The sequence below is a fragment of the Aptenodytes patagonicus genome, chromosome 5 (assembly GCF_965638725.1).
Source record: "Aptenodytes patagonicus chromosome 5, bAptPat1.pri.cur, whole genome shotgun sequence".
Classification (NCBI taxonomy): domain Eukaryota; kingdom Metazoa; phylum Chordata; class Aves; order Sphenisciformes; family Spheniscidae; genus Aptenodytes; species Aptenodytes patagonicus.
Genome location: NC_134953.1, coordinates 24,854,319 through 24,866,537, shown reverse-complemented (window position 1 = coordinate 24,866,537; position 12,219 = coordinate 24,854,319). Strand labels below are relative to the sequence as shown.

General features: G+C 40.4%; 1 protein-coding gene across 1 annotated transcript in view; it reads left to right on the top strand.

The window, feature by feature from the left end:
* GFRA1 (GDNF family receptor alpha 1) overlaps positions 1 to 12,219 on the top strand; it is a 151,661-nt gene that overhangs the window by 84,217 nt on the left and 55,225 nt on the right. Inside the window, exon 4 of the mRNA XM_076339092.1 lies at positions 11,434 to 11,773. Coding sequence (XP_076195207.1) covers positions 11,434 to 11,773 — 340 coding nt within the window. The remainder of the gene's footprint in view (positions 1 to 11,433; positions 11,774 to 12,219) is intronic.

The following is a 12,219-nucleotide window of genomic DNA, read 5'->3' as shown; positions in this document are numbered from 1 at the left end:
GGGCTCAGTACTGGGGCCGGTCTTGTTTAATATCTTTATCGATGATCTGGATGAGGGGATTGAGTGCACCCTCAGTAAGTTTGCAGACGACACCAAGTTGGGTGGGAGTGTTGATCTGCTCGAGGGTAGGAAGGCTCTGCAGAGGGACCTGGACAGGCTGGATCGATGGGCCCAGGCCAATTGTATGAGGTTCAACAAGGCCAAGTGCCGGGTCCTGCATTTCGGCCACAACAACCCCATGCAGCGCTACAGGCTTGGGGAAGAGTGGCTGGAAAGCTGCCCAGCAGAGAAGGACCTGGGGGTGCTGGTCGACAGCTGGCTGAACATGAGCCGGCAGTGTGCCCAGGCGGCCAAGAAGGCCAATGGCATCCTGGTCTGTATCAGAAATAGTGTGGCCAGCAGGAGTAGGGGAGTGATCGTGCCCCTGTACTCGGCCCTGGTGAGGCCGCACCTCGAATACTGTGTTCAGTTTTGGGCCCCTCACTACAAGAAGGACGTTGAGGTGCTGGAGCGTGTCCAGAGAAGGGCAACGAGGCTGGTGAGGGGTCTGGAGAACAAGTCTGATGAGGAGCGGCTGAGGGAACTGGGGTTGTTTAGCCTGGAGAAAAGGAGGCTGAGGGGAGACCTCATTGCTCTCTACAACTACCTGAAAGGAGGTTGTAGCAAGGTGGGTGTCGGTCTCTTCTCCCAAGTAACGAGCGATAGGACGAGAGGAAATGGCCTCAAGTTGCGCCAGGGGAGGTTTAGATTGGATGTAAGGAAAAATGTCTTTACTGAAAGAGTGGTGAAACATTGGAACAGGCTGCCCAGGGAAGTGGTTGAGTCCCCATCCCTGGAGGTATTTAAAAGACGTGTAGATGAGGCGCTTAGGGACATGGTTTAGTGGACATGGTGGTGTTGGGTTGACAGTTGGACTCGATGATCTTAGAGGTCTTTTCCAACCTCAATGATTCTATGATTCTATGATTCTATGATTTGCTTTACTCCAGTCATCAGGAAGTTCCCCTGATCACCAAGACCTATGAAAAGGAGATCAGCCTCACAGTGACATAGGCCAGATCCCTCAGCACTTTTGCATGCATCCCCTCTGGTTCTATGGACTTGGGTATGTCTAAGACAGCATCAGTCAGGGTTTGTTCTGGCTATAGCTGGTCTTTCTGTTGGGCAGGAGGATGGATTATTTTATGAAATCCTTTCTAACCTTGCGATTCTAAGATCAAATATGAATGCCAGCTTTATCATGTATGAGGTCTTGTCTTTCTAGAATTTCCTTCCTGCTCTGACAAGCTCCTTCCTTGACGTCTCCTTTCTTTGCTTGAATCTAAATGCTGCAGGTTTTTTAGGGCTTTGGGCAGACCAAAGTCTGCCCAGCTGAGGAGCACAGAGAAGTTCCTTGGTTCCTCCACTGTGCATTTATCCATACGATGAGCTAAATGGCGTTCCCAGTTAGACTTTTGAGGAAGAGTTTTTATATCTCCTGAAAAGAGTTGCTGTGGGTCGTATTTGCCTCTTATTTAAAAAAAAAATTGAAAATCCTACCAGTTAATTTTTACTTATGCATCATTTGCTGAGCTTCTACTTGTGCTTTGTCCATGGACAAATTTCATATGATGCCCAAATTTGGACATATGGATTTATATTTTTGTTCCTGGTGTTGGAGTTGTGCCCATTTGTATCTACATTTATAGTCTATAGTCTAAGTTGAGGGCTTTCTCAGCCCTTTTCCTGTTGTGACAGACTTCTCACCGTTGACCTCTTTCCCTTTGGTTCACCTATTACTTTCTTTTGATGTTGAGAAAAAGTGTGGTTCTGTATGTGCAAAAGCACCACTTTATTTTTTTTTAATAAATCCTAACACTTTTTACGTGTTCACTTCCCACATTTTAACAGCTTTATTGTTTGATGAAATGAAAAAAGTAAAACAGAAAATACAGCTTTATTGACAAAGCAATTCTTGGCATGTAGTTGAAACACTAAAATATGTGTTGGAAAATTTCTAAATATTAAACCTCAAACCAGACCCTATGTTTACGTTTTATAGCATATATTATGGCTGAGACTGAAATAGGACAAGGTACAAAAAAGTAATAATCATAAGCTTAATATTTTACATAGTCAAAAATATGTAGTTAGTTTATTAAAATGCTCTAAAAATCCTTGTTACTAATTTGAAATCCAGTTATAAAGTTTTTCTGAAAAATATTTGGATGTTTTGCTTGAGCCTTTGTGAAAGTTTGTTTCATTTTAGTGTCTTTCCTCCTTCCATCAGATGTAGCATTCAAATCACACTGAGTCCAGGTATGTTAGAATCAGCCTTAAGTTAAACAAAAACACTTGGATTACTTCTCATACTTATTAGTAATTATATAAGTAGCTTTCTTGTGAAATGAGACATGCAGTCAAATAGTATTGAAACATTCTATGTACATATACGTGTGTATACAAATGTGTCTGGTCTGTGTGCATATATATGGGAAAGACCTAAGCCATTTTAAAGTAAGAATATACTGTGTTCTCAGTGTATGTAATTGTAGAAGAACTCCTCTGACTTTGGTGCACCAATGTAAAGAAAGCAAAACCTCATGTTGAATTTAGCTTCAACAACAGGAAGCTAGTGTGGTTAGAAAAAATACCATATTCAGGGCCAAAAACCTTTCCTCGTCCGAAATCTGTGGTTATTTCAGGTTTCGTTGTCATAGCTAAGAGCGTATCTGGCCCCTTCTTTTCTGTAACTGGCATGACTTCAGGAATAAAGCAGTTGTTAGTGAGCAGAGAGAGGACTCTGGAATTTCCTGCACTCCTGCTGTGTAGATTCAAATGCTAAGTTTAAATAATGTATGAAGCTAAGATTATTATAATTGATCATTGTATGATTTATATGGAGTAATTATAACTAGGTTGAGAAAGAATTTTCAAAAGCTGGTTTCCTGGTAGCCATTAAATAACAGCGTGCTGCCAAAACAAAAATTAGGTGGGAACGTAGCCACAGAGTTCAGAATGTCTGTCCTCCACCTGATTTATAGCTACCCTTATGATGACAGTATCAGCGGTGTTTTCTTATTAGGAACAGTAAGAGTTGTTTGAATTGTTTTTCTTATCTTTCTAACACAACTCTGCATTGTTTTAAGCTTAGTCAAGCATAATAACTGGAAAACTCCAAAAATGTAATGTATAACAAAACTAAAAGGTACAAGAGGTTGAAGAGGTTAATTAAAAGTGTAGTGATCGCATTTACTGAGACAGTCCAATTAATCACTTTATTCCAGTGGTCATGTGATACAGAAACCGTTGCTACAGATAACTGATTTCTAGTGCCAGCATACATGGTCTATGTTCATTAAAATGTGTATTTTTCTACAAATGGAAATTTAACTTTTTATTTTAAGCTGCTTTTATTTATTTGAAAATATTTTAAAATATTAGCTAATGTTTAACCCTGTATCCTCACAAAATACTTTCTCCAGCTATGCTCCCTCTGATCAGTATGGGAGCATTGCCCCCTTGATACTTGTAGTCTTACAGCCCCATGGGAGGTTTGCTTACAGCTTAATGGGGTTGTAGGTATAGAAGAAATACAGCACTAGAAATACATCATTATGTAACGTGATCTCTCTGAAACAGTGTATATGACCAACAAAGTGAATTCTCAAGTGTCAACAAGCACATCTAAATGTAATTTTTACCACGTCAACTGGAAAAAGGCAAAAAGAACCTTGAAGGATCAATTACAAGGGTCATAACCTTGTATTATCTGATTGGCTATAATATTCACACAAGCTTTATTGGAATGGAACATAAATTTGAAAAATAGTGAGATTCGAAAGCATTGCAATGCTAGAGCAAAGAGCTAGAAGCTTTCTCTTGGTTTATTTTGCTGGGGCAGCACTTTAGAGGGAGCCCATTATAAGCAGGAGAACAGTAGTTATGTTAACACGGTAATTAATCAAGTCTGAGGAAAAGAGGAAACAGGTTGTGAATTCAATTCTGCAGTAATAAAAAGAAATGCTGAAAGTTGCCCTGTAAATTGGCATGACTTTGGTAAACAGTCCCTCACTGTGTCTTGAGAACTTGCATGCAGTAAATCACTTCTCATGGCAACCATGTAGGTTTGAATATTTTCACAGGTTTATTCTGTATTTCCGTGTGTGCTAGTTCCTTCTCAATTCTGTTGACTTAGTATTTAGCTAATAATAAAATACTGAACTGTATAGCATGAGAGCATATGCAGTAATGCATTTTCACTTTGAATTTTTTAACGGAAAATTAATTAGAAGAACTCAGCTGAAGCCGTGGCCTCTGACTCAGTACAGCCACAAAACCAGCCTCTGACTCAGTACAGAGCATGAATTGTATATGGAATGACTGAGATTACTCCCTCAGAAAAAAATATATTCTGTATATGGTCCCAGTCATGCATAATCCATCCCTAATGCTAGTGCAGTGTAGATACGTTAAAATGACCTCTACACCCTAAAACTCTTTAGGGTAGAACTGAAATAATCGGTGCAGTAATGTGAGAAACAGTGACTGGATCAGTTTGCAACAATTGGAAGTGTCTTTGTTTAGATATTATTCATACATTTCTGCCTCCTACGTGAGATACCTTGGACAGAAGAAGTAAAAGTAGCATTAAAGGACCAAATTCTTGAACTTAGATTATTGAAAATTCGGAATAACTCTAGTGAATAAAATGGATTTAACTATGCTGGCGTGAATATAATGCAAAACTGTCATCCTCAGTGCCACATGGAAAATGAGGAACCCTGGCGTAACTTTCATTAGATTTGTAGCAGAAATGAAAGGTGATAGATCAGGATATTTGTGTGAGTGAAGACAGAAAGAATTTCAGCAGCAGATCACAATGTTGTTAACACTGGGGAGCCGGGTTTCCTCTCCCTTGCTGCCCTCGTGGAACAAGAATTTAAACCAGTTCACTGTAGGGTTGCAAGACTCCTCTTACATAAGCTGTAAGTTGAGCAGATGTCCCTAAGCCAACCCACAGGGCTCAGCCACCTGTTTTTTCTGCTCAGCCTTTCCCCATTCCTCCCCAGAAAAGACTGAAAGTACCAAATCTTGACACACCATTTCTCCCCTTTTTCATCAACAAATACCCAGCATAGGAGTTTTCTCTTACAGCCTTTATCTGTAATGTCTATTAAATGCACCAGGAAATGGTCAACTAAAGGTATCAGGATCTAACTCTAAATGGAGACAAGAGTCCTGCTAAGTATTGGAGGCCAGATCCAGTGGTGAACTTGGGCAATGCAAAATGCAGCACGTAGGGCATGTGGCCCTCTTAATAGAATTAAGCATCCAGAAACAGACCAAGAGATAGATTCAGGCATGTAACGTCAGGAGCTCCTGCTTCCAGGTGATATCTAAAGACGCCCAGTATCCTTATAAAGTGCACAGGGAATACTGTGTAAAAAACCAAAACCAAACCAAAAAAACCAACCCCAAACAACCACCAAGAAACCCTGCACAATAAATCTCTAGATGGACAATAAGAAATACAGAAGTAGATTTGTTGGAAGACTTTGAACCTGAGGAGCCAGATTCACAGCCTCAGGCAGGTGCATCTGTCCACACAGCAATCGGTGTACGCTCCTGGTAGTAGAAAGCCACTCTTCTTTTAATGGGCACCTAGCAGAAGATGTTATGGTGCTTTAGTCATTAAGTTAGTGATCAGAATAGTCTTTGAGGAAGTGGGATGCCTGTGCTCTGTGCTCTTCTCTACGGGTTTTCACAAAGCCTGGGAGACTACCCTATGGATTAGGCAGTAGGTTGGTCTGGAAGGAAGGGGAGGAGCTGTGGTATCAAAAGCATTATATTTTTTTAGAAGGGATTCGAAGAAGAGAGCACACGTGGGATCATGCCTCTGTAGACTTACAGTTAAGGGAGTCATCTTCAGGAAGGGAATCCTGGTTTCCAGTCATTGTTCTTGTAAGAGAAATAACTGTCTTTCCTGGGTGCAGGCCAGAACCCAGCAGTCTGCCTCCCAGGGAGAGCTCTCATCCTTGGGCTGAAACATCATGCTCTCTCGTGTTTTGTAATATGCACTATTTCCCGTGCACTTTCTTGAGAACACCCTACAGTGAGATGTTTGAGAACCCTTCTGGGAAATGAGAATGGCAGTTCTGAGAGTCCAGATCAGATAAGAACCAAAGTGTCCTAGATCCCGACTGATGATTCATCAGTGGAGTCTCATAAAAATAAAGGCCAGGGTGTTTTGAAAAAGACTTTGGGCATGGCAGTTGTGCAGAACATGGTAGTGATGAACACTTCCAAATCATGTCTGTTGATTCACACTAAGCAATGTAAATATTTTTGATCTCTACAGGGCTTGGACAGGAGATAGTCGTTACCTCCTCAGGTGGATTTATAGGTGTATTCAGAAAAGAATTCTAGGGACCTGTGGAATTTGCATTATCAAAGACTTGCATGCCCAGGACTGGGGAAGACTGACCAGGAATGTAAAACGTTCCAGCTTTGGTCTCAGGAACCTAAAGTCTCAGTTTAGGCAGTTTTGGTTTAGGTCCTTTTGTTGCTCTAGCCCTGGGTGTGCTCTTCTGCACACAGGAGTCAGTCTCAACATCCTTGTCACCTGGTGTACCTACTGCTGCCATCTATTGTAATTTCAACATGCCTATTGTTGTATTTGGTAGTACTCTGAAAGCCCTGGGTATAGCTGATAATGTATTAGCTTTAATTTAAAAAAGTAAAGCACCTGCTTATCATGATTATGGAAAAGGTTTGAAGTATGCCTGACTTCTCTAAAGGCTGAGTAGAAGACATGTAGAACCTCAGGATGACATGAACATGTATATGCATCAGTCTCGTGATTTCTCAGGGATGACTTGTTTTTTCTCTGCCATTTGGGATTAGAAATAATTTGTCCAGGAAAATGGTAGTTTATTTGAATCCATTAAGATGCAGATGACAATATTTCCCATGCTTTCCTTATTTTTTTAAACTGTTCTTCTTACAAAGCAGAAGTATTTTGGTGAACCCCATAGCAGCACTTCTGTTAAAGTGGGATTGTGGTTCTCCTCTTTATTCTGGTCGTTTTTTTGTTCCTATATGCCATATTCTGCACCTGCATTGAAGAAGGCCCATACCCGTGTGGTCACCTCTATCACTTCGTAATTTTGCCTTCCATCACATTAACATTTACTGCTCTCTTTACAGCATTCCCTTCACTAAAGACGCTAGAAAAAATGCTAATTACTTGCAAATAGTAATTGTAATTTTAATGGCAACCTCAGTAAATTGCTTTTTATGTACTGTAAGGAAATTGAAAACTACGTGTCCATTTTGCTGTTTAATAAGAATCTTATAGAACAAGTAATAGCCCTTTCACTCCTTCCATCTAGTAGGAACACGAATAAGAAGCTACCAATATCCGCTGAGAATCCCTTCTTGTGCACTGTGGAGTTAACAGGAGTTGAGGAGACAGCCAAAGGCTCCGTAGGTGCAGAAATGAAATGGAAATGGAAATGCAAGAAAGATGAAAGATTAAGGTGAAGAGACTGTGAAAGAGGGTGAAGCATAAAGAAGATCACACAGGGCAGAGGAAGCCCTATTAAAACTTTAGGAATATCTCTGGATAAAAGACTGGAGCATTTGGCCGGCTTCTTTCTGCTGTCGTATGGGAGCTTGAGTCCAGAACTGTTGCAGCTGTAACAATGTTGGGCCAGGGTAGGGGGCGTTCAGGAGAGAACAAATATCAACGTGATAACACTTTACACTATAATACAAGGCCTCTTTTTTCATCAGTAAAATTTATCAGAAAAACATCTCACCTTGCATGCACGTGTTACATGTGCAGTAGAAGAGCTGTGAGCCGGTGACCCATGTAGAAGTAAGTTAGTACAAGTAAGCCAATTATTGCTACCCCAGAGTTTTTGCACATAGTGTACAGCAAACTGCCTGATAGGAGGACGTTTTTAGGCATCCTAACTCTATGGCTGTTGGGAGCTGCTGCTTTCCCACCAAGGCAGCAGCTCCTGGCTCTGGCTGCGTTCTGCCGTGACTCTGCCTGCACTGCATCAGGGTAGCACGCAGGGCGGCGAAGCAGCTCGCAGCTGCTGGTGACTTCTGCTGGGAGGCAGCATCCTGGTGTTTGCAGATCTGCTCTGCTGGGCCCCTTGCCGTGGGTGGGAACCAGTGCCTCGCACACAGGCGTGAGGCATCGCTTATCACCTGCTGGAAGTAATTTACCTCGGAGTCTGCAGTGATTTGGCAGGAGCGGAGAGCTGCATGGTTTGGCAGAGATTTCCAGAATGGGCCCAAGGCAAAGCGGACTTGGGAGAGAGGAAGCTCTGGGTGGGGAAATGGTAGTGGGAAGGAATCGTTACTTGTCCCAAGCTGCTGCTCTGACCACCCTCAATCCACATCGAAGTGCCCCAAGAGAGGGGGGAACTGAAAAAGGATCTCCTTACACAGACCTTTCCCAAAGGATGCTGGCAGGAAAAGTAGCTCTGGATTAGATCCATTTGCTCTTAATGTAGTCAGTACCTAGTAAGAGCCAAACTCCTGCCTGTCTTAATAATTTAAGCTTTACAGAACAGAAGCTGAGTGAAATTTTGACCTTACGTATTACTGCTGCGTAAGTAATCCTCAGAAACACTCTGTCTTGTTAACTGTTTGTAGTTACCACAGGACTTAGGAATAATTATATTGTACTTTTGCAATACAAATAAAGCATAAAGTGTGTTCTGGATTGTAAATTTTGCATTAAAACATGATTTAAAAGCTTGGGAGAAGCTGGCATTAATGAGAAGGGTTGGTTTAGACAGTCTTGTTTAATTCAAATGCAGTTGATGCATATCTCTCACGTGCTGTATGTTAGTCTTGGTTTTAAAAGGTAGAAGTAATTTGTATAATGTGATGATAAATATGCCAGAAACAATAGCTAGAGACATATGTATCAAAATAGAAAAGGCAAGTGGCAAGTTACAGCCAGGGGTAGTTCTAGGGAAAAAAAACCAAACCAAACACCAAAAGACCTGGTCCATGTTCAGAGTTGACATGTAGAGGAGTGCGAGTCTTGGGTAGATGTAAATTGTATGAAAGATATGAATGAGTATAACTGTTGTTTATGAAAAATTTGCACCTAATTCAACTTTCATCCAAAGTAACTTTCACTGCTGTTTGTGTGGTCAGTGAATTGTCTTGTGCTCTATTTTTAAAGAAGATTGATTAACCTGTCCCTTTTGATTTTTGAGGTGTTCATATTCACAGTGCTTTTTAATTCTATATCAGAACTTACTATATTTTGGACCCTTAATGGAAAACATGTATATGATTATCAGCAAAGAGGTGCTTTATTACATCTTGGGTTTTCTTTTAAAGAATGCTTCATAATACATCATACAGTAAGCTCATGTCTGTTCGTATTGAAATGCGCCATTCAGAGCTCTTCCATGGAATCTTGTTTTAAAGAGTGGAATTCAGCAGTTGACTCCCAGGCACAAATAACCATATAATTACTCTGCAATCACATAGTAATTAGCATGTACTATTCATATATTGCATAATTATATGCCCTGCAGATTACATAGTAATTATATTTGTACTAAACATATAATTCTATATACTGTATAAAAAAAACCTTGAGAGTTCATAGTTAAGATTATAGTTGTATGCTAATGTAATACAACATTTTATATAAAAATGTTACAATTTTATGAGAGGGTTGTATTTTGGATATCTCATCTCTTCTGCATCTGGTGTTGCTTAAACTGCGGTAGGCTGCTATTATAAGAAATGCTTGGCTCTGTTAATTTATAGTCAAATGTTGCATGTTTATAATTTTGTAATTTGTGAAGATAAGAAGCAAAAATTTGCAGTTTATTGTGCATGAAACTGGGATTGGGAAGGGCTTGGAGTATGAATGTTAAATGGACAAAGGTTAAATGTATGAACCCACTGAATGTAGTTACAGCATATCGCTAGCATGAAAAACCTAATGCAACTTATGCATTGCATTATTTCTGGATATGTAAGATACATGGGATAGTAGCAGGTGATATATTTGTATAAGGTGAAGTGTGTGCTAGCATCCAAGGACTGTCTCGGGCACAGTCAGTTCAAGCAAATGCAGTACCTTGGTGCACCATGTCAGCCAAGCTACATCATCTTTTACTGCCGTGGAAAAAGAGAAAAGGTTGATGTCCTGATCTGGGAATGGGAGGCAGAGTAGTAGGAGAATGGAGAGGAGTGGCACTGAGTTGTAGAAGGGCCTTGGGCTGAGTTTTTGGGAAAAGGTGGAAGATCTAGAAGAAAAATCTTTTTTTAAGAGGAACTTAAGAGCTTTTTAGATTGTTTGAGATGTTTATCTTTGGCCATCCCCTGTAGGAGGTTGCTGCAGAGTTTTAGATATTCGCAAAATGTTTTGTTCAACTTGCAAATTCTGTAACAGTGGGAAGTTAATGTATTTTCTCGTATCTGTGATGTTGGCATTCCTAATATCCAAAGCAGCATTACGATTATTCTTAATTGAATTTTGCATTCTAATGCCAGTTGCCTTCATTTTCAAGGAAAGCATATATTGGGTTTTAATATCTGGATAACGTATTGCAAAATTAAATGTGTAATTATAGTCTTAACTTTTATCTGAGTTTAATTTTTTCTGTAACTTCTTGTAGCGTGTGCATGTGCGTGTGTGAGAGAGACATACTCCTTGTTTTAAAATGTTTCTTTCACAGCCACTTGTGATAGATACGTCAGCTTTTTCAAAGCTTGTAAACTTCATAAAACTTCCCGGGCTCAGGTGGCATCTATAGATCTTATAACAATGTCTGTAACTAAGCATGGAGCTTACAGGCCTTGTGGGAGCTTACAGTCACGGGGCTGCACCTGCTTTCCTTTCTGTCTGGGTGGGCTGTTTTTATATGTCAAAAATTGTAGTAACAGGCATGTGGCTTTTACAGTCTGCAGAGTACATGAATTACATTTAAATGTTGTTACCTGGTGTAGACGCTGAACGTCATATGTACTGTTCAAGGAAACAATAAAAAATGTCAGAGCTTTACAAAACCGGAGTTAGGAGCCCACCTTCTCACTGTTTTCGTCAGATGGGTCAAACGTATCCCTTCCAATTTACCAGCGGTTTTAATAGCTTTTTTGTGAGGCCAAGTCTTACCCAATATTCATCCTGCATGTCTGCTACAAAGAAGATGAAGTACAGTCTGCCCTGTGTAATCGTCATTTATTTGCCAGCATTCTGACCTTAACACATGCCTGTGCTCTTTTTCACTCGTTAAACCATTACCCCGAGAAACATAAGGACTGGTCACGGTTTCTGGCACTGAAAGTTTTGTATGTAACAAATATATAATCAGGATCTCATTAACAGTGAAATAAACACAAACATCAAAACACAATATAAATGTGACGCAATTCTTACTGCTGTTGTGTTGTTTTTTCTAGTGGAGCCAGTACTTTCAAAGGGGAACAATTGCTTGGATGCAGCAAAAGCTTGTAACCTAAATGATACCTGCAAGAGGTTCAGATCTGCTTACATAACCCCCTGCACCAGCAGCACGTCTAATGAAATCTGTAACAAGCGGAAATGTCATAAGGCCCTCCGGCTATTTTTTGACAAAGTTCCCCCAAAGCACAGCTATGGGATGCTCTTCTGCTCCTGTCGAGACGTAGCCTGTACAGAAAGGAGACGGCAGACTATTGTTCCTGTGTGTTCATATGAGGACAGGGAGAAACCAAACTGCCTGAATTTACAAGAATCCTGCAAGAAGAATTACATCTGCAGGTAAGATAGCACATGGCAGGGGAGTGATTAATGAGGTACCAGAGAGAACTTTTTGGTACTGCTGGATTTGCCAGGACTAAGGGTCAGAATATCCACTAGGGAAAAGGATGAGTCAGGGAAAAAAGCACACACCTCTGACATCCTTAACTGAGTAACAAAAGCCTGCATCTGGTTACAGTGTGTGCCTTCTCCAAAACTGTTCACAGCTACTCCCTCGCATTACAGAGGAATCTTTAAACCCCCAGTTTAATTTTTACAGATTTTTGTTGGAAACTATTTCATTAGGTGTCTCTATGAAATGATGTCTCAGAATGATTTTTATGTCCCATTAGTAACTAGGTGAAAATAGAATTATTCATTATAATGGGATTTATTTTCATTGTAATCTTACGTGTGAGCACTAATAACTGTGAATACAAGCCACATGTTGGACTTTATAAATGGTC